Source organism: Porites lutea, chromosome 6, assembly GCF_958299795.1.
Source record: "Porites lutea chromosome 6, jaPorLute2.1, whole genome shotgun sequence".
Classification (NCBI taxonomy): Eukaryota; Metazoa; Cnidaria; class Anthozoa; order Scleractinia; family Poritidae; genus Porites; species Porites lutea.
This window is the reverse complement of record NC_133206.1, coordinates 29,706,839-29,727,825: the sequence shown is the minus strand read 5'-3', so window position 1 is coordinate 29,727,825 and position 20,987 is coordinate 29,706,839. Positions and strand designations below refer to the sequence as shown.

Below are 20,987 nucleotides of genomic sequence, written 5' to 3'. Positions count from 1 at the left end.
GATAGAGAACAAGGGAAAATGGAATGTTATCACGTGCTACCGCGCTAGTTAATTCCATCTGGATTGTTTTATTATTGTCAGCGAGAATAACAGAAGATCATCCAATCTTGATGCCAGGAAATTCAATTAGGCCCTGCTCTTGTTTTTGATTCGCTTTTTTGAGACTTTTGGTGGACTATATATCTTCTAACCTGAGCAAAAGGTTCTCTACTAAAAACAGAGATTCTTAAACCAGGTGAATCAGAGACCCGGGGGGTACCCCAGTCCCTAGAATGGCTTATACGTGGAGGCTCCGCCCGAAATGGGTAGCTTTTTTAGGCTTTTGGTATATGAAAGGGTAAGGATTTCACCAGCTGAATTGTGTGAAAGGGTAGTAGTTATTTCGGTCTGTAAAATGACCTGAAACGACTACAGAAGAACTTAATGTCTGTGAAAAAGTCGAGAAAATTTTCTGGTTTTGTGAATTATTCACATTTAAAAGGCAGTACAGTGAGTCAAAAGAGATGCCAAAAGTTCTAAACTAGTTATGAGAATGGGGTACAATTTGTCATAGGAGGCATACGAAGGGAATACCCTTTTCTGACAAAAATAGTAAAAGGGGTAAGGGGTTGGACCTCGGGGTGGAGCTTCCCTGTAAGAACTTTGTTGAGTAACCCCCCTCCCCCTATCCCCCGATCAGAACTTCAGACCATTTCGTGTTATACCTCAGAACCTCAGAATAGGAGCCATCACTCCTGCTCAGGTGTTTTATTCGGTTACATGAAACTAAAACGCCAAACTCGAAGCTCTTGCTGAAAGACTAAATGTCATGTACCGCTTTTTCTATTAAACGGCTCCTTTCCTTTAGCTTTTTTTTTATCTTTTTCGCCCGCGGTGTTTTGCTTAAAACTGTTACTCATTTTGGTAGAGCAAAGGGTTCATTATCTTTACAAGGTTTTATAATCTAAAGTTCTTTTTTGAATTCTTTTATCTTTTTACTCAAAATTCGTTCAAAACTCACTCAAAACGACTCCAGTACCAAAGAATCGCTTTTTTCAATCATATGTTTTTCTTATTTAAATTTTTAATTTGATAATTATAATTTTTTTTGCCTTTAATACAATCGAAACCGATGAGACACGAACGTGACGTCAGATCGATGAGACCTCGAACAAGCTTAGCTTTATGTTTTGCGCTTAAAGTAAGCTATCTTTTCTCCCACCGCAATACTTCCAGAGACATGTGAACCTACCGACCCTCATAAAAGTAGGTGCAAAAATTGTGACTTGACTCAAGGCCCCCGGATTCTCAATTTTACTTTGATTACTTTTTACTTTTTTATTCGGTCATCAGGTTTTGCCAATCAGTAATCTGCCGTATTCAGAGATTACCGCGATGAAGGGAGATAGAGTACCGAGCATTAACAAGGTAATCCTCTGAGTTGGGTTCAGGTAGCTTAAGTAGATTAAATTAAATGGATATTCAGTATGCAGTCTTAGCGTAAACTGCACTGTGTTCCTTACGGGATGAAATGCTGTCATGGAGGTCGATTTTCTGTTGATTCATACCAGCTGGAATGGCACCCATCTCAAGCCCCGTTGTTTTAATGCAACAGTCAAAAGCCCTGCAAAACAAAGTTGATTTTATTAGTGCTGGCACACAGCCACACCCTGACTGTCTATTTAGTTATCTTAGAGTCAAGAGGTTATCTTGTGCACGCTTGAAGTACACAGGCATTTTCAATTTGGGGGATTGTCTATGACTATAACAAGAAAAGCACGTCCCATGTTAGACTTGTTTGTCAGTTGTAGATGGCAAACTCTTAAAGCTTGATGGGCACTATTCCACGCGATCAATTCCATACTTCGGTGTTGTTTTCCACGTTATAATCAATCCGCTTCCAGTTCGCCAATCGGTCCCATTTCACACCCTCTAAGAATAACGTTTTCTATAAGCTTTAAAGAACTTAGTAGCATTCATTGGCTCAAAATAAGTCAGCCCTTTGCCTTAATGCTAGCCTTACATTCAGTTTTGTTTTAATTCCCACTTTAAGCCTGGCTCTGGCACAGTCTCTACATTCGAGATCTAGCAAGAAGGACCGGTCGGTTTTATTCACACATTAAGGTGGACCGCTGCATTCAAAAGTTTTTACATTGTCCATTGTTAGTGCCAACTGTAGCCCTACAAACCAAGAATCGCTTAGTGAGAACATGCATTTTAAGGCTATAGACAAGAACTTTTCTTTAATTAACCCTGCTTCTAATCCTTTTTAAAAAAATTTGAAGGGGGATCTCGTTAAACATCATTGCGATGGAGTTCGAATAAAATCCTGAAATCTCCTGATAAAGACTCAAGTAGACCTGCTATATTTCACAAGTTTAAAAAGATTGAACCTTTCCATATCCCGCTTACTATGCAAATAATTTTATGTAGCTTGTTGCTATTCTCTTAAAATACTATATCATGTTATTTTAAAACATAAAAGTGTGTATGAACCTTGGCATTTGTTTGGTGTTGTGTGTCTTGTTTTAACGGAAACTTTTAGCGTTTTGAATGGTAAAAGTTATGCATGGAATGGTCTTACTCCATTCAACAAATTTTGCTGAAAAGAAATTTTAGGATATCTGAAATCATCACGTGCAATCCATGCAAAGTTGCAAGGCCGATTTGCCGTTTTCTCTCCGGGAGATCGTGCACCACTTAGGTCAAGTTTTGCGGGGCAAATTGTAAATTGTAAATGGAAAATAAGATCACCCGAATGAAAGCTTTTCACTGACACATTGCCACATGATATTATCTTCTGAAATGACGTTTGGGACTCCTGAGGCTTGAAAATTAAATTTTAAGGGCACTGTGTTTTAATCTAAGTCGGGGAGAGTAGGGTTTAACGTATTTTGCAACCAGTTAAATGGTTGGCGAAGGCCATATATATGCAATGAGTAGATAAGCCTGATGGTAAGCTTATTTTAGTGCTAGCAAGACAATTGAGTATATTTGAGTGACTCAGCTTCAGGGACTCGAAGTGCGGAGGGCCGTTACAGAAAAACACCCCTAGAAACCCAGTATGTTCAAAGATAGAGTATAAGAAAATTCGGGTGCCGGTAATCTAATCTGCTGAGAATAGTGCAATAAGGAAATACTGCTGATATGATTTTACTGCGATCAGGTCTTTCTTCCGTTTTTAAGTGGCTAAGCCTTAATTTGGTCTTTTTGCTATTCTTGTACACCGGCAATCATCCACTTTTTGTTGAAATTAAAAAAAAAAAAAAACGAGAAAACGTAGTGTTGCAATAGAATCATGCATAGGCGAAAATTCTCCCCGCCATCTGGGCGAATGGCAGATAAGGTCATTCTGTCTCTCTTTCTTTGAAAAAAAAAGGAAAAGCCAAATAACAGATCTTTCGCACAGTATTGGACAACCCTCATATTTCGAGCCGAGTACCCAACAAACATTTCCATTTATAGCAAATATTATCAGTGGTCTTGATATAGCTTGTACCTTAGGCAAGCCCATTAGGATGAGTCATACAGTGGCCGTCGATAAAACGAACCTCTATAAAACGAAGTCCTCGGTAAAAACAAACGATTTTCTTTACCTCAGTGATAGTAAAATGTATGAAAAAGAATTAACCTCGTCTATAACGCAATCTAGTTATAGCGAACAACTGATTTTGCCAGTCCCTTGGCCATTCATTATTTCGAGGTTCCACCAGCTTCCACCGATAGTTAAACTGCCAGGAGATTGCCTTAATTGATACTCATGTTCATTTTCATAAGGTTTTTAAACCCTTCCTTCACAGCTTAACACTTCGGACACCTCTGCAAAGCAAAAACGGCCTGACTGTGCCTTAGCCGTTTAGATATCAATGCATAATCACGCCTAGATCGGACAAAAAGGCAGTTCAGACTCGAGGAAAGGACGGGTCGTGAAATAGCTGAATTACAATTTCAAATCAAGAAAAAAAAAAGTCAAGAGTTCGCTGCCTTGATTACTTAATCGTTCCGGTCCAGGTTGATCGAAATATCGCAAGTAAAATCTTATCTATGATCGCGAAATTCAGTTCCGGTGTGACTAAACAACATCATTCGAACGGAAACATTTTACAACCCGCAGACGCAGCCGTCATGACGAACTAGCAAATTCACGTCAACAAGGATCGCTTATTCCGTTTATCCACCGTCAGAAAGTCTGTTACGGATAAGACAACCGAGATAAGGACAAAAAGGGAGCCAAATGCGTACAATAAAATCCATTGTTGCAACTAATTCAAGGAAAGTGAGACATAGAAATTAGGTTAAAAAACTTGAAAAACTTGAGGGTACCCAAACGGTAAAGGTATTTTAGTGGAATGTATGATGATGAGCTAGCAATTTCGGGCCTGCTCATCAAAGGGCTGGTATCAAGTGCTATTTTCTTAACCTACTGTAGCCTGCGAAAACAGCCATCTCTCCTTGCTTCTCGCCGCTAGCCGCACGTTTCGGCTGGGAGAGAGGAGGGACGGCTGTTTTCGTAAGACTGCGATAGCCTGCGATCATACCCTCCCTAGTATAACTTTTTTGGGAGGGAGAGGAAAATATCATGCACTTTAGAATTAAGTTAAACGTTGGTGCTATTGAAAAAGAGAGAACGAGTCAGGAAAGGCCACTGATAATCTCGTGAATTATCAGTTCTCGTTCCTTTAAAAGCTGTATGTGTTCTCCATCTCGCCTCTCAATTTGGCAAAAGGGCGAATCGTCCTGAGCTGAATTGTTGTACACTGAGACCGATCTGTTTTCGGAACACTGAACAAGGCACGAATAAACGCAAACAGTCTTAACCGATTAAGACTACCTTCTTCTCGCTGGATTCCCTTCATCTCCTTTCGCTTAACCCATTTTATGTGCCCTGACTTAGTCTAAAAATCAATGAGAGTCCAAAATTCGTTTGCTTAAAGAGGGCTGGAGGTGCGTGAAATTTGCCCAGAATTTGTTCTACCAAAACTCTATTCCGTCGATGAATTTTTCAGTAGATTTACGATGGCGAAGGGCTTTAGAACAGATGCTTTCCCAGATGGAAAATACGTGAAACATGCAGTCGGGAAATTTTGCATCTTGTAGGCAATTCCTCAAAGCTATAGGTACACACAAGCCATGGCCAACGTAAATGGGTGAGCCGATGAAATCAGGCGAAGTCGAGCGAACTGAGAGTTTAATTTGAACGGCAAGGAAACCAGACTACAAGAGTTTTCATTCGTACTACAGATTTTGACTGTAGCCCTGAATATAAAAATAAAATGTGGAATTTTAATAAGTCATTCGTGTGCATTTCTTTTCACTCATGTAGTATTATTGAGTTTAGAACCGCCATTAGTATGGGGGCGATTTGCAACAACATGTTCAGGGTAACTAGATTAACCGGTCTGAAACTTCTACGTTAACCTAGCTTTTGTTATACACTGATCAGATCAAAGTATGAAAATATTTTGGGACTACCCCTTGGCGATTCATTTAAGCCCGCCGGAGCGCGCGCTCTTGACCTAGGCAAAAACACGGAGCTGTTTCGCAGTCTACTCTAGTAGAAGTAGCAATGAATATTGTTCTTGAGGCACTTTACAAGAATTAAGGGCCACTAATAGTTAAAATCCGTCTTGGGTAACCTAATCCAAAACACTAATTGATTTTGGTAAATCATAAATCATCCTAATGAATTGTAATTTACTTTCCTCTATACTAACAGGATAGACTGGAAAGACTGAAAATAGTCTTACGAAAATAGAAAGTCAGCTTTACCTAGATGATTCCAATAAATTGCTTAATATTGATCGTATAAATTACTCTAAACTGCTTTACAAATTACCAACGTCTAATTAACGAAGAAAAGGGAAATTAAAGATCTAATTTGACGGGCGTGAGCTCTTTTTTTTCAAGCTCGGCGAGTGATGCAATTCAGACATTTTAATTAACTGGAATTCTCCGATCCTTTAAGAATTGTGCCTAGTAAAATTCAGTACAGTTTTTGGCTTATAGGAATTTTAAAAAAAGCGAAACCTTAACGAAATGTTTGTTCAAACTTAAACAGAGGAGATCGAACTGAGTAACGATATTCGAATCATAACTAATGATGTCGGACAATACAAATTTTGTCCGGAGGGCTTCGGGGAGCCTTCAATGTCTTTTGATTTAAGGCCCTCTAAAGGTCGGAGGATAATATAATGCAAACTCGTCATAGGGCCACTCATAGAGTTCTGACTGCAGAGAAATTAAATATTTGTATACTGCTTGAGGACTTGAACGAAAATCAGTAAACGTATTTCGAAGGACTAAGTAGGGAGCTAACGGGGCGAAGGCAACGAGGACGTCTGCACGTGCGGCACACTTTTTTGTGCATTTCTTTCCCGTTACTGCACATCTACAACGTGAAGTTCCCTCACCGGACGTTTCATGGAGAACGTAAACTAACACTCCATGACGAATTTTTCTCTCTCCTTCTAAACTTGGGTCTGGTCCCCAAGAAATTAATTTCAGGGAAAATTACCTATATTTGACATTTTACGCGAGCTTAAGTTGAAAATCGCAAAGGCTACAGACTTTCAAAAAACACGAAAACTTTTTGATAGCGACGTTTTCGCTGCCGTCTCCTTCGTCGTTGCTAAAGCTCCCTAGTCGGCTATCGATAGCGGTCTAACAGCCGGAATGTCAAAAAAATATAATACTTATATAGGTTGACTCTAGAACAGTAACTTCTTCTTTCTTACCTTACAGAGGTGTGGAAAAAAGCAACACAACATGTAATATATAGCCAGTGATGCCACGAATTAACCAACGTCGATAGAATGATCTATGATTTTTTGGCCGAGTCAGCACCCTTACTATTGCAGTCATGGAATGTCCTCTGCATACCTATGTAAGAGATCCAACACAGTTTTAAACCTTTAGCTAAATCACTCAAGAGATCTGCTTGAAATAATGAAGCAGCAAACTAACGCAGTTGAACGTTCCCACAAAAATTTTTGATGAGATTTTTGAGCAGGCTGAAAAGTTACGGTATGCTGCCGTTTTCAACGTAGTAAACTTATCTTGTCCAACTATACTAAGAATAACTTGACCTTTAAAGAATATGTAAGAAAATAACAAATCATTTTCTGAGCATTTGGGGTCAACTTCTCAATGACATCAGGGACTTCACGATCCGATGGAGCGACGGCAGCGAAAACGTCGCTTCAAAAATGAATTTGCGTTCTTTCGGTCTTTATCGCGATTATTTCAACTCACTTACTTTGACAAATGTAGGCGAACCTTCCCGGAGTTGAATTTCTAAGAACCATATACTGTATTCCAGTTAAGAAAGAGAATAAAAGTTCGTCGTCGCTTGTTTCCACCCTCCCTAAAAAGTAAAATTAGGCAATTTCACATCGTAGCCGTGCAAAAAAGGCAAAGAAATGTACAAAAAAGTGTGATGCACGTGCAAAGTCGTTGTTTTGCCTACTAAACCTATTGTTGTTTTTGACGTTCTCGTTGCCGTCGTGCCGTGGGATCGTAAAGTCCAGACTCATGATAACCCAACTTGATTTGCAAGCACAAGACTGTTTTATATAAAATAGACCAAACCCACTTATTTCTAATACTCTGAAAGTAATAGTGGACTTTTGTTAGCTTTCTAGTTGGGTTTTAAGCTGATCCTGTTACGAGGTAGTTCAACGTTTATTTATTCATGCAACATTCAACAGTTTCGTGCGACCCATGAGTTAACATTGGCAAAGTAGTCCTGGTTATAATTTCGCCCTCAAGGATACCAGAGAGGGGTACGTTCCTCCTTGTCGATGTGTTAATTAAACAACAGCCTTATATCGTGTTGTAAATGCTGTTTACGGTGACCTAAATGTTCAAACTGACAAGGCTAAGGAGGCTAGTGAAATGTAGTGATATGGGATAAAAACGGAGGATTAATAATTTGAAAGAATGAAAAAAATGAGCTGCTGATGTTTGGCAAGCGCGAGATGTCTGAGGTCAATGATGGCAGGGATCGAAGCTGAAAAATAAGCTGTCATCAGTTACTGCTAATTACTACAAATCTAATAAACGGATTAGCTTGCCAAATCATCCATATTGTATCATAAATCGTCCATATGTCAGACTTTCACGAAATTACAAAGAAAATTAATAAAAGATATGTTAAATTAAAAAAAACTTAGCCTTTTTCGTTTGCCAAACAGCCATTCCTCTTAGCGAACTTTTCTGACTTCTTGTAATTGCAGACATGCATATGAATTGACTATTTAATGAGAGTTGTCTTAATTGTGTTGGCCAGTAAACTAACAAGTTTAGTTTTGATTCGAGGAATTCCTTTTTTTGTCCAAAATTCTTTGAATTATACTAATCCCATTTATTCTTTTATTCCACAATACACTTGATTTTCCAAGGTCAGTGTTATTATTAACTCGAAATCAAGTTTTCCGATTATAATGTGACTCCTAAGGTACTCTTGAAAACAAAAGACATTCCATTTTGTATGGAAAGACAGAGATGAACTGAAAGGAATCTTTACAGCAAAGTGCTATTTAGGCTGACTAATAGAAGCTAATAGATACCATTGCGGCGAAGAGAAATTCAACGTCATAATAAGCACACTATCAATTAGCCGACAATAGCACGAATGTTTTACAGATTTTTTTGTTATTTTTCACAAAACAGCAAAGAGAAGTACACAGCATTTCATGGAAGAAAAAAATTGGAAGAAAATTACCAATTCAAGAGGATGACGACACGAAATTACTGCATGAAATGACCGACAATATATACAGCAAAGTGTTGGCTTTTTTTCATTATCGTGTTGTTGTTTTGTAGCTTTAAAGTTATGTGTTTGCGAAGAACGAAGGGTCGTGAGGTTGAACATCCCCGATGAGATAATTAAAAACTGTATTCATCGAACTTTTGAAAGATTCCAGCCGCACGCAACTGCGATGATTGAATAGTTGTATTATCTTCCAGAAACTTATACTGTCTAGTGCTATTGGTATAAACTTGACTGCGCTAAAAGTCGTTTGACTGACCCCGTATAATCTCATTCGAATGCTTCAAGGCTCTTACCAGCGGGAAAGAACATTAATAGGCTTACCTTTTCATCAGGTTAATATGCCAAAAATGGAACTAATCTGGTCCATTACCTCAATGGTAACATGGTGAGGAATAACAGTTGTCCAAACCCCGAACCCTGACGGCACTTTTAAGGGTATCTACTTTAAATTAAAAACAGCTCCCAGTAAGAATTCACTGAGTGGATTTGCTGGGTGGTAGGAAAACGGCAAACAGATTTAAATAGTGGGATTGGATCGTGACTTGCCACAAACAGTAAATCCAATCATTGATTTTTTTTAAATTTTGCTTTCAGCAAAAGCCGTGTGTTTGCTTTTCAAGGTAGCTTTTCAAGCGTTAGAGATATTTGAGATAACTTTCTGCATACTCGGTGAGTTAATTACTGAGGTTCAAGGTTAAACCATTTCGCCGGTCTCCAGAATATAGTGGGAAAGTGGTGAGAAAACAGATGCCGGGTTAAACTTGACATATTTACCGGCTGTTTGGCCATATTTTACAATGTGGTAGCGGCGTTCAACTTAGGAAACTTTTCTCCATGCGCCGGGAAAATGAAAAATGGCCGCTGCCCCCATGCTCGAAAATTTTATGCGGAAACTTCTGGCGCCGGAAATTTTTTACCTCGATTCGGCAACCTTTACGGAGAGAGGGTCGCTTACACAGCAGGTAGATACGATGTGTACAATCTCAACTTCGTGTAATGAAAATGATCCCAGATGAATTCGTTCTAGACAATTATTTGCACCTGTATCTGGGCAAAGTACAGTAGACAACAGTCGGCTTGTTGTCTTTTCCTCATGCACTGAGCATGATCGATCGCGTCCCGTTTTGAAAACAATCTAGAAAATTGATAGTTTTTGAGTTATGTGGCTAAAATTTCGGAGAATAGCGAGAAGTTTCATGGTCTTAGTCTAACGAACTGAAAAAATGGCTGGCCTTCAACTAATTTCCTGTTATCTGCGGTATAAGTGCTTACAAATATATATATAAATATACTACCACTGTCACTACGGAGCTAAATGCTACCTTACATTTTAGTAGCTGAACTTTCCTTTCCAGAAAGATTCGAATAAATTTTTTAATAAAAATTCCAATAAATAAACTCAAGCCAAATAAAACAGCTGCGGAAAGTTATCTTGCGATGGTACACACAGGCGTTTCTAGTTAGTTGAAGGTAATTTAAGTCTCAAGCTTTTGTGGCCCTATGAATTTCGCCGCATGAATCAGGGTATGAAGAAATGTTTGATAAATCAGTCTTGTTAAATCTAAACTTCCTTCAAGTACAGAACCGTGCTTTTTGTAGATCACATTTTTTTATAATGTTCCTCTAAATAAGGGTAGTCGACTGCACTATAGCCAAGCATTGGTCGGATTTAAAACGTGACAAAGGTTTTAAGGTTTTACACCGGCTATCGAACTGAAACGAATAGCAACCTGTGATTTTGGGCCAGTTTATATAATACTGGGCCGAGTTGTTCAAAGCTGAGTTAAGATAACTCAGGGTTAGAGCAAAATTTGAATTCAGATTTGAAAACTTAAAAAGCATTTCAGTTTTAATTCTTTTTGTCTACAAGTTGATGATTGGACGCTCTAAAAATAAGAGACAAAATTATCCAGGAAAATGCTTTTGAACACAAGAAAAGGAAACCCGGGTTAAATTTAACCCTGGGTTAAGCGCTAATCGGCCTTCGAACAACTGGGCCCTGATGTTTAGTGACTTTTTAATCCCTTGATTCTGTAGATTAATCAAGGAACAATTTACACCCTCTCAAGAACCTCCGCCATATTGTTCCGGTATTAGCTTGCCACGCGACATTTTCCTTTCCACAATTAGCTTCCCGAAGCCTCGGGAGAAGGAAAATAAAGAGATATTTTACTTAAGGAAGATGAATTTCCGCCATAAAGGCAAAGGAAATTATTACTGACAAGAAATATTGCACAGTTCTGGGGGTATATAACAGTTAACCCAAACAAAGCATCCAAGGCAGTCACTATGCTCGTCATGTGTGTTTTGGAAAAATCTTGTTGGCGTTTCACAAGAAGGATACTGAATCTTCCTTAATTACTTTACTTAACTGATCAATCCTATCATTAAACGAGCCTCGAATGTTTTAAGTAGAGCGTAAGTAAAGTGCTGGTCTATTTAAAAGGAAGTACTTTGTGAAGCAGCAGTTCCTTTGTAATCGGAAGGCTGAGAGTCGGGCCATTCGAATCCGCAAAAGAGCCGCGCATCCCTGTGCTAACCTGTTTACTGTTATGTCTCAGTTTCATAAAAGGTCAGGGTTACTTTCTGGTGCTGTAGTCTGAGTATAATAATCCTTAATATGATAGGTGTGACCATTTATATCATTGGATGATACAATTACTTTCCCGCAGTGTACCCGCTGTTTATGGCTTTCTTAAAGAACGGTTGTTCAGGATGGAAAATTGGGGTCAGATATTGAATCGTTAACTAAATGGTGAGGCTTCTTATGTAGTTACTTTTCATAAGGCTACTCCGGCTTTAGCGATGTGCCCTTAATAGCTGATTTGTAGATAATTTTCTTGTTATTGACTTCATTTTTTCATGAGGTATAGGTGTGGCTAGATACTTGGGGGTGAGGGGTGGGATTGGTTTTGGTGGTTTAAACTTGTAGGTGACTTCGTGTTCTATTGTTTTTCTACCTGGTATATGTTATGTATACTAGATCAGTATATAAACATATAAATAACTAAAACATTTATCGATCATGAATCAGGTAATACAAGTAAAAAAATTTGGAAACGACTATGATAACATTTTAATAAAGTGCGAGACGGTAAGTTGGGTTTGCTTTGGATTGCGCATGCGCTCCTATTCGTAATTAATTTCCTCCTGCAAAGGGCCATGACAATGAGCAATCAGTTGCGCTACCGATCAATTTCGATTCTCATTGGTCACGCCAAGTGTTTTTTCCCTCAGTGGTGCGACATAATCCCGGGATATAGTACCGAATAACTCCTACATTGTCTGATAGCGGGCATCCATGAGTCTTCAATCCCTCCATTCTATTGTCCAACTCGGGGGAAGGGGGTTACTTGAATCAATTTTTGCTGGGTATGTGAAGCTGACCTCTTAGAGCCCCTACCCCATTATAGTCTATTCTGTCGCCAATTATAGACCCCAACTTCGCGATACCAGCCAAGTCACTTTCAGTTTTTTACCGCGCATTTTCCCATTTTTAAGAATTTTCTTACCCCAATAATTCGGAAAAGGGGAGGGGGAGGGGGAATATTTTTGACTATTAAAAATGGAACCCCATTATAGTCAATCCAAGTCTTGAAAATGCGACTCCATCCAGCAGCACATTTCCAGTAGCCTATTACGAGGAAGTATACCTCTAGGTTGTCCCAGTTGAGGTGACGTGTTACATGGATGGCCTCTTTAAGAGCATTCTCGGTTCGTATACAAAAAGGAAAGGATGCAGTTTGTGCCCCACGCGTAGACACTTGTTACTACAGCTTTGTCTCATTATGGATTCTCTTGGTGGGGTAAGGTTACAAGCGTGCCGTGCATCGAGATAAGGTCAAAGACTTCCGTTGTATAAATTAGTGCTTGGTAAAAGCCACACAGAGACACCATTTGATTGTTCGTAAGGTCACCAATGTCATGACCACGGACAGTCAAAATATATATGATCTGCCAAGGTAATGTGGAAGTTGGAACATGAATAACAACAACAAACGCATAACTCAGTTGAAGTACAAAGTCTGGAATAATTTTCTTTAACTTTAAATGTCTATTCACAATATATTACAAGATGATAAATATGGTCAGGAGAGAATAATGGCATAGAGAAAGAGACGTCCAGTCAAACCTTTGGGATATGTGAATTTCTCCAAAGTTATTTTTAGACCAATTGAATGCTTGAAATTAATCGGAAGTTGGCTCCCGGAGAGGTCCGCAAACTCTTACTCAGTGTTGTCAAGAGAGAATTCAACAGTCGCTATTACATTGTTCTGTTTGTTGTTGTTTTTTTTGCTTTAAGGCAGTCGCGAGCGGGCTTCATGACGTTTCAAACAATCGATTAAAATTTACAGACTTCTAAGGCGAATTAGACTTCCGATTTATTACAACCTGTACAAATAACTTTAGTGAAATTCAGACATCCCGGCCAACGCCCTAGTATTCCCTCTCTGTCTCATTATTGGTATGGTCAGGAGCCTGTTACTCCTATTATTAGGAGCCTATTACTCCTGTCCTGGTATGGTACAATCTTCTCGTACCTTTGAAAGTTTTTAAGTTTTGATCACAGCCAGCCTTGATATTGAATAACTATAACCCAAACAAACTTTCGAAGGCTTAGGGACACCTCTATCTATAATACGTACAAATTTCTTTTTATCCAGCGAGCAAGCCCCCAGGGGGAGGGAAGTGGGGTGACGGAGAAAAAACCGCCGCCTTAGAGCTCCCCAGCGAGCCTTGTAGCAGGCTAATTTCTATTATGGACATTTCTCCTCATCAAAAAGACACCAAACTAAATGCAATTCTAACTTCTACAAAACGGACACCTCTGTAATGCGGACACTTGGTTCTGTCCCTTCGGTGTCCGTATTAGAAAGTACTACTGTATCTCATGCGGGAAATAGCGCGATTTTCAACGTAACGTAACGTAAAACGAAACGTAACAGTAAAACAGGACTAGCTAATCACAACGTGGAACACATGCAGACCAATGTCAAACTGATACGAACTTGATAACAATATAAGCACGGAAAAACAAATATTTCTCTTTTGATAAGCTGAAAAAGTGACGCAGGGTTCTAGCCAACCAGAAACAAATAAAAAATAATTATATCTGCTGAAGATTGGCTGCACTGCCCTTTGCAGGTCAGACATTTAGATTTTTAATTGATTACGAGTGACTGTGGCCTTTCCAACTGAAATTTTCCTCCAGGCTCTACATGTATGTCAATAATTTCTGATCCTTCATTCTATTTCACCAGACAACTAGTTTTCAGTACTCCTCTCTACATATTATATGCAATTTTCATGATTCAACAGAATCATATAAAACATGAAGTGAACTAAAATAAGCCACCAGTTTAGGCCCTTTCCATTGTTTCCTTATTTTCGGTTTTATGTTACGTCACTTAGTCATTATTTGAATGCAGTTGAACGAAAGTATTTTAGCGCGCGAATACTAGACCAGGAGAACATAAAGGAACCAGCGAGTTAATCCCCCACATAGGTCCTATACCCATCGTAACCCCTCTAAAGTTATTTTTGGAACGTATCGGTTTTCCCCCGGATAATGCATCCTCGCGCTTTGTGTGGACGTTTTGTGGAGGAGTGAATAGTGCAAAAAACTCGTCGGGAGTGGGGGACTGTATGTTCTCTTGACTAGACTTAATCCACATCCACATCTTGTTCAGAATCTTTGTTTTCCTTGCCCTCCGTCACATGTTCAGTCACGTGTTCTGATTGCTCGTCTTCTGCCTCAGTGAGCTCGGTTTCTGTATCGTTGCTGCAGCATTCTGATATCCCGCCATGCCTTTCTCGCTTCGCCTTCGCTCGGCGGTTTTGAAACCAAACCTAGGAAGTGTTGGAAAATGGTTGAGCTCTGTCGACGTTAAAACTATTTGACTCTAGTCGAGATCTCTTTAATTTCCCCTTTTCACTATTTCCTATACAACTTGACTTTATCTTATTTAATTCCATCACACCTACATTTTCTCAATTGTTCTTTATCTTACTTTTAAAAACTTTCTTGACTTCGCTTTACCTGACATGACTTCTCTATTTTAAAAGACTGCTCAGGAAAACAGGTAAATTCCTGATTCGTATCCAGTCGCCACTTAATCTCGCAAAGGAATATGGAAAGGAAGATCGACGCGCGCAATGGCGTTTGCGAAGAAGAGTTTTTCTTCATTCCCTTAATGCACCGCGAACTCGCTAAATCTTTCCCATTAATCACAGCGCGAATAAAAAGAAGCGACTTGGTACGAGTCAGCTCTTTTATGAATGCAAAAACGAAGATTACCTGTACTCGCGAGTCCCTCAGACCGAGTCTTAACGCAAGAGTCTTCTTAAACACGCTGGTCGGGTACGGATTGAGAGAGAACGCACGCTCAAGCTCATCAATTTGCCATCTTTTGTAAGTGGTTCGGTTTCGTCTGCCAGTTTTGTCGAGACAGAAATCTAGATACAAGTTAAAAAGAGAATTAAAATCTTGGCTTCTCTTCTATAGTGATAAAGGAAAAGAAAAGACACGAAATGTGCCCTGCCCCCCTCACATACACACACACAGTTGCACTGTAATAAGGCCTGTCAATAAACTGGGAAGAGCAAGAATTTCACCAAATGAGGGAAATGTCTTGACTTTTTAGGTCAGTTTAAATGAAGAAGTCACTGCCACTATGAGAATCAGTCGTGATATTAGCAACAAGAGCTTCTCCGGTATAGGTTTAAACATTCCAGCAAAGAAATAATTGTATTAAACTAATAGCCCAACGACGAATAGATAAAGTCAGCAAGAGCATGTGACTTTCACGACAAATATCGTTACTAGCGATATTTTTAGTTTATGAAAGCTTGTTTCCGTTTCATTTTCGCTGATTTTTGTACACAGGTTGAAATGCTTGCAATGGTTCTGACAAACCAGGGTAAAATATAAAGAAACGATGCTCTTCTCATCCAATCAGGAACAAGACTACATCGACCTCTATATGTGCGTCTTTCCTAACTATACTGCTAGCTCTACTGAATGTTTTCCCGCCCTTGCGGTTGAATATTTTCCCGTACTTTCGTCGTCAGTCTTTTAGCCAGTAAGGAACAAGACCACGTCGACATCTATATGTGCGTCTCTCCTAACTATTCTAGTAGTACTTCTTAATATTTTCCCGCCCTTGCGTGTCGTTAAATCTTTTCCCGCAATTGCGACTGAATATTTACCAGAGCTAGCTTCAGGATGCATGCCCTTCGACTTACTCCCTTTAATTAAATGTTCTCGCGTTCTCTTGGACCTGCCGTTATATTTTCCCGCGCTCAACATCAGGCTGGAGCCGAAATGCGTCCCGCAATTCATGTTTTTGGGATCGTTACTGGGGACGCGCCTGTCGGCTATTGACCAATTTTTTTCCCAGTCCCTTGCAACAGTCCCAGAAGTCTTTGCGGAGGTTAACTCGACCCAGTTTCCTTTCTAAAGTGGCGAATTGGTTTTGCTGTTAACCGGATTTTGCTAAAAAAAAGTTAAGCCATGCAATTACGCGTTTATGGATACTAAAAGATCAGCCAACAAATGTCATCTCGCAAAAGGTATTATTTACTCGTATAGACACATCTTCGTTTATACAGCGCAACAGAATGCCTTTGTTTAACCTCAGCTGGACACGTGTGAATACTTCAGGAAAGGTGATAAAACACACTATCTGAAAGTGTCATAGAAAAATGATGGCTTTTAACCTAACATAGTAAAATCATTTATAATAGCCATTCTTGCCTTTGTTCATTTATTAAACTGCACACAGAGCAAAATCGCCAATTATTAAAGGGAAAAACTAGTTCGTCTTGTGTTTAATTAGCCGATCTGGAATGATTAGTGAAAATATTAAAGAATAGATAGGTTGAATTCATGCTCTTTTAATGATGAAATTTGAACAAAAGGGCTGAAAAAGCATAAGATAACCACACGAACATAAGGATAGAGTCTATCTTATGTAGCCCTCATGTATCTCATTCTATAGCTTTTAGTTTCAACCGTTCACTTTAAGACCAGAAATGTCGACCGGCTAGAGTATTTGTCATTTTAACTTTTTTAAATCAATGGACGAAATCCTCTGGTGTTACCATTCAAATGAAACCTCTTTTCCAAAACTTCTGAAGAGCAATATTTATTTGTCAAGTTATTTGAAAAATAAATTTGATTATTTTTTCGTAAAATTTTTCTTTCGCCTCTAATATTTCCTTGTTATTCCTTTTTTCTACGCGAAACAACAGCTCAATTTACGAGTACACAAAGAGCAACCCAGTTTAATTTAGATAAATTGCGTGATATCTATTGTCCCATTTCTAGTATCTCATTCTCTATAGAAATTCAAGTTTAGCGCTTATTTCCACCCGGGTTGTACATCTTCCAATTTAAACACCAGCGCCCACTTTCACATATTTCAAATTCCTAGTTTCTCCTTCATTCTTTATTCATTCATTTTTATTTCATTTTATTTTATTTTGTCGCGAAGCCCATACTGTGGACATATCGACAAAACTAAAGAACAAAACGCTTTCAAACAGTGACCTTTACCTAAACCATTAACGGTAATCAAAGACAAGACTTTTTCCTATTGTTATTCTATACTGGACAAAAAAATCAACAACCAGGAACTTTGTGGGACTTTTGATGTTTAGTATTATTATTGTTATTGCTATTCACAGTATCAGTTTCAGGATATATATAGACAAATAACGCCCTTTCTTGAAATATGGTCGAAATCAGTTGAAACAATCCCCATGATATCTATGAGATTTCAAACTAATACTTTGTACGTGACACGCTTTAGCCCCCATTAGGACACTATGAAATAAATCTCAATTCTGCCTCAGAAGAATTCTATGGAAAAATATAATCGCTTTTGACCTAAAGTGTACTCCAAATATTAAGAAGGATACAGAGGAGGATAAAAGCGTGAGGAAAAAGAGAAACGGTGCACAAAGAAATAGATTCCAAAGCCTAAATTGTTAGACTTAAATTATCTTTTATTTTCAAGCTTTTCCGGATGGTTTTTTATGCAGTTTCACGGGAGTTTCCCGGTCATTTACGACTCTAGTTGAATTCAATGTATGCCAACGAGTTACACGTTTAGTATGACTGACTGAGACGCAATGTTAACAGCGGCACTTTGTATATTGTTTTTATGATTCTATCCCTCCAGTTTGAAAATTAGCTCGGTGGTCTAGGCGTTCGCTTACTTTATCAGTATACTGAAAAACGTGATGCTTAAACATTTTCAACAGAAAAAAATGTGAAGATTTTAGAGCAGAATTTCTATCATACGATGTAGCAAGACTAATCAGTTTAACCATGATTATTTCTTCCCAGTGGTTTCGGCAATGCCACTTAACACTTTATTAATCGTCAAGTTGCGGGGCTTATTACAACTGCTATAGCTATATCTGAACGATCTCAAGTCGATGGTTTATACCCCGACAAATTAAACACGTTTATTCTGGAGCTAGGAAGGAGCGATAATGAGGTAATTAAGAAATACTTGGTTGGTGTGAATTTTTGTATCAAGGTTGATATTAAGATTTGGCTTTTGTGTATTTTTCGAAACAAGAATGGATTCGAGGTGCGGGCCTGATGTTTTCTCAACCTGTCAGCTGCACAAAGCTCGAGCTACCAAGAGATCATTTCCAAGTTAATTACCTTGAATTTTATGTCAAAATCAATTTGTGAAAGAGTGGCATATTGGAAAACATTGATATTGAATGAAGGGCTTCGTTGATATTTCTGATCGTTGGCCACCCTGATTTTCATGCCTCTGAAATGAATGTGAAATGAACACTATCAATTATATGACGCATTCGCCAGGCCATTGTTTAAGACCGAGTTGTCCCCATAAGTTTAACTGAACATTTGCGCTCAAAAACGCACCAAAAACCACTTAAAGACAAAATTTTTATTTCGCTGAGATCAAACAGAACAAAAAAAGATTAAACAAAAAAAGCCATAAAAATTGAGAAGTTGAGATTTGCCTCAGTAATGCATTTTACTAATTTTTCATTCGCTAATAAGACTCATTAGTATAAACAATATTTTATTAGCAGAAAACAGGGCAAGTTAATAATGCGCATAAAATACCGTTTAATAGTTTATAAGGACTTACTTGCATGGAAATCAGTAAAAGCAGAAAATATGTTTTATTCTAATATTGTTAAAAATAATTGAAAAGAGAAAAAAAAAACGCAGTGCGTGCGCTTCGGAACTGCCTCAAGAATGATTCAAGCGACATTAAATAAATCGGTGTAAAAGACGCCAGTTATCTGAGAAGTGTGGATAAAAGTAAGCTTTAATCAGGGCTCGCATTAGTGGTTGAAGGGAAGAACACTTGGCTATTAAATTCACCTGAAATTAGTCGGTCATGAACCGGATTAGATGGACACAAAAGAGCCTGAGTGGAATAGAAAATCTCAGCTCATTATTAATTCGATCTCGCTATTGTGATTTTTAAAAGCGAAAAACCTACAAAACAAAACCCATTTGGAGAGGAAAAGATTATCCCCTGCGTTATAAACCATCTGCCTTTTTGACTACAAGGAAAATTGACATTTAAACACTCTCGAATACAAATTGCTTTGGCCGTGCGATATGTAATTATATTATTTTTTTCAGTGGTAAAAACTGAGTGGCCAATACTACGATTAACCTCAGTTGCATCTTTCGACCAAATCAAAGCAAACTTTGCTTCATTTTCGCAAATAAAATCCGCACTGCTCACTCTAACCGTAAAAATCAAACAAAACAGGGAGAAAGTAACCCCTAATGCTGTTGTTTTAATTACTTTTTAAAATAAAAATCCATCAATTGCATATCAGGTCTCACTTGGTTACAGATGCGCTTACTTCTAAACTTTACACTGAAAACAGAACATGAAAGGCTCGATATTGGGAACTCTGAGAAATAAGCTTTATAAACACTGCGACAAGCCTTTAAATTGCGCTAAATACTAGGTTATGATGAAAACCGGATGTTACGAACTCTAAAAGCGCGATAAAGACATCAATCAGTTGGTGGGGTGTTGGTCAAGGTTATATTATCCCAAAGGTGCATTACGTTTAGGAAAATCTTTTTGCTGAATAGTCATTGATACATACCGTTTTTCAGATCGTCAAGATCCCTGCTTCGTCCTTCTCTGTCCGATTCCGATAAGTTGCGAGCCTCCGTGTCGACAATTTGAACTCGACTCCTTTCACAGTAACACTCACAGGTGCATCGCGGAATGCTGACCACTTGGTAAGGTGATACAGCCCCGTATCTCATGCCTGTAAGGCGATACGGGTGATGCTGGGGGGAATACAGGTAGTGATGCTTCAAGAGATCCATGTTGTGTTGTGATCAAGCTCGCGTCGTGAAGTTAAATTAACTGGCTAACCAGTCGATACAAATATAGAGGGCGAGTTTACAAAGCTGTTCAATTGTGTGCTGAATACCCGCAACCCTTAATTGAGCTAGGTGTGAAAGGTACCCGTCAGCCAATACCGACCAGGGGTGTCAAAAGCTTCACTGCACGCCTTTGTTGTAATTCACAAAAAAAGGATCTTGAGTGAAGAGCGGAGCGTGACATTCTGTTACCATGGAGACCAGGAAACCACAGCATTTTGCCGGGATTTCTTCAAGGGTAGGTTTCAGTCATTGAAACCGCAGATAATCTGTTATTATATAATTTGTAAATAAACAAAAATCGTAAGTGTACAAAAGACCGGATATCGAGGTGAATTCACAGCTTTCGCTCACTGGAGCCATCCCTTAAAGACTTAACTTTGCCTCCTGTTGAAGGGTATTTTCTCGAATCAAGTATAGGGGAAGGCAACTCTAAAAGAGTGCTTCTATAAATACGGAGTTCATTTAGCTAAAAACTTTAAAATCTTTGGATAACCTAAGTCAAAACTAATAGTGTTAACAAAAAAGTTTATTAAATTTTTAAGCCGATAAGTTCTCAAGGGCTGATTGTGTTTTCCAATAACTGGACTGATTTTTATGCCAAATACGGTGAAGAAACACAATGCTCAGCTTCACAGTGATTTAAGATCCAAAAGGTCTGGTCAACACAGTAATTGTCTTATTTTCTATTTTTCCTGGACGAAACGTGAAAAGAGGTTAATGAGTTGTTTCAAACAAAGCTAACTTCTCTGTCCGATATAATCTACGATATCTGATGGTTTATTAAATTATTCATCAACTCGATCTTTATGCAGCTCGTTA

General features: G+C 38.6%; 1 protein-coding gene across 1 annotated transcript; it reads right to left on the bottom strand.

Moving 5' to 3' along the window:
* Positions 1-14,328: 14,328 nt before the first annotated feature.
* On the bottom strand, positions 14,329-20,446 carry LOC140940515 (uncharacterized). The gene is made up of 3 exons (XM_073389501.1): positions 19,880-20,446; positions 15,051-15,208; positions 14,329-14,602 (listed from the first exon to the last, which is right to left on the bottom strand). The coding sequence occupies exons 1-3, from the start codon at positions 20,106-20,108 to the stop codon at positions 14,417-14,419; spliced, it is 573 nt and encodes a 190-aa protein (XP_073245602.1). The 5' UTR covers positions 20,109-20,446; the 3' UTR covers positions 14,329-14,416.
* Positions 20,447-20,987: the final 541 nt, after the last annotated feature.